Raw genomic sequence first — 949 nt, 5'->3', positions numbered from 1 at the left:
AAAAAATATTCATTTATCTTGAATACAAGTCAAGATATTAGCGAATGAAGGAGGTGGGGTTACCTGTTTTCAGAGGTAAAATCAGTGAGAAAATGGCAGCCAAAGATTAATTTTTTCCTCAGTTTAAGGAGTCGGAGGTAACAGAAAATTTACAGTTTTTGTGCTTTTAATCAACGATTTTCAGAAAAATCCACACAGAAATTAGTTCTATAATGGGCATGAAAGGTGTTGAGCCAAAAAACAAAAATTTGATAAAACTTCAAAAACCTGTGGAAAAAATGTAAGTTTCTTCACTTTGATAATTTTGACGAGAGCCTGATTCCACTACGCTGCCTCACAAATGTAAAAATCAAAACTAAGCTCCTCTCTCACCTATGAGCACTTGTAGAGTAAAGAGTTGCTCCTTCAATGCTGACAATGGAACGATTAACAAAGCGTTCTAAGGATGTTGAATCAGCTGCAAACTCTGAAACAAAAAGACACAACATAACAGGATGAAAGATTACTCATACATAAATCATAGAGCAATGACAATCAATCAATCTGTTCTTTATACAATGAAAACAGAAATAGATATTGGTATACTATTTTATATAAGAGAAGTGATTCATGAGAATGTACCTAGGCATATTTTCATTTACATGCAGTGGTTGGTTGGCAGGTGTTCTGGTGTGGTCTACTTCTTCTTTCCTATCAAACATTTGTCGTCCTTATCTCTCCTCTTTTTTTGTGTTTATTACTCTCTTGTAACACCTCTAATCTTCGGCACTTATAGACCTTATTGTGTTGCAAGTGCCGTAAAATACTCACTAGAACAATTTACATGCATGTTCCCTCTTGCTTCACTTCATCTTTATCTATGCCAATTTGAATGTATTTTTATTGAACTCTAAGTCCGAAGAAAAGAGAATAAACTTCACAAAACATTTTTTAAAAAAGCGAACGATAG

The 949-nt window shown here is 33.9% G+C and overlaps 1 protein-coding gene across 1 annotated transcript in view; it reads right to left on the bottom strand.

Annotated features, from left to right (window-relative positions):
- Positions 1 to 949, bottom strand: part of LOC101851989 (leishmanolysin-like peptidase 2) — a gene marked incomplete in the record, with an annotated part of 25,677 nt that overhangs the window by 2,983 nt on the left and 21,745 nt on the right. The window contains 1 exon segment of the mRNA XM_005110454.3: positions 373 to 466. Within this exon segment, the coding sequence (XP_005110511.2) occupies positions 373 to 466 (94 nt within the window).

The sequence above is a fragment of the Aplysia californica genome, unplaced genomic scaffold (assembly GCF_000002075.1).
Source record: "Aplysia californica isolate F4 #8 unplaced genomic scaffold, AplCal3.0 scaffold00892, whole genome shotgun sequence".
In the NCBI taxonomy this organism is placed as follows: Eukaryota; Metazoa; Mollusca; class Gastropoda; order Aplysiida; family Aplysiidae; genus Aplysia; species Aplysia californica.
This window is presented reverse-complemented; position numbering and strand designations above follow the sequence as displayed.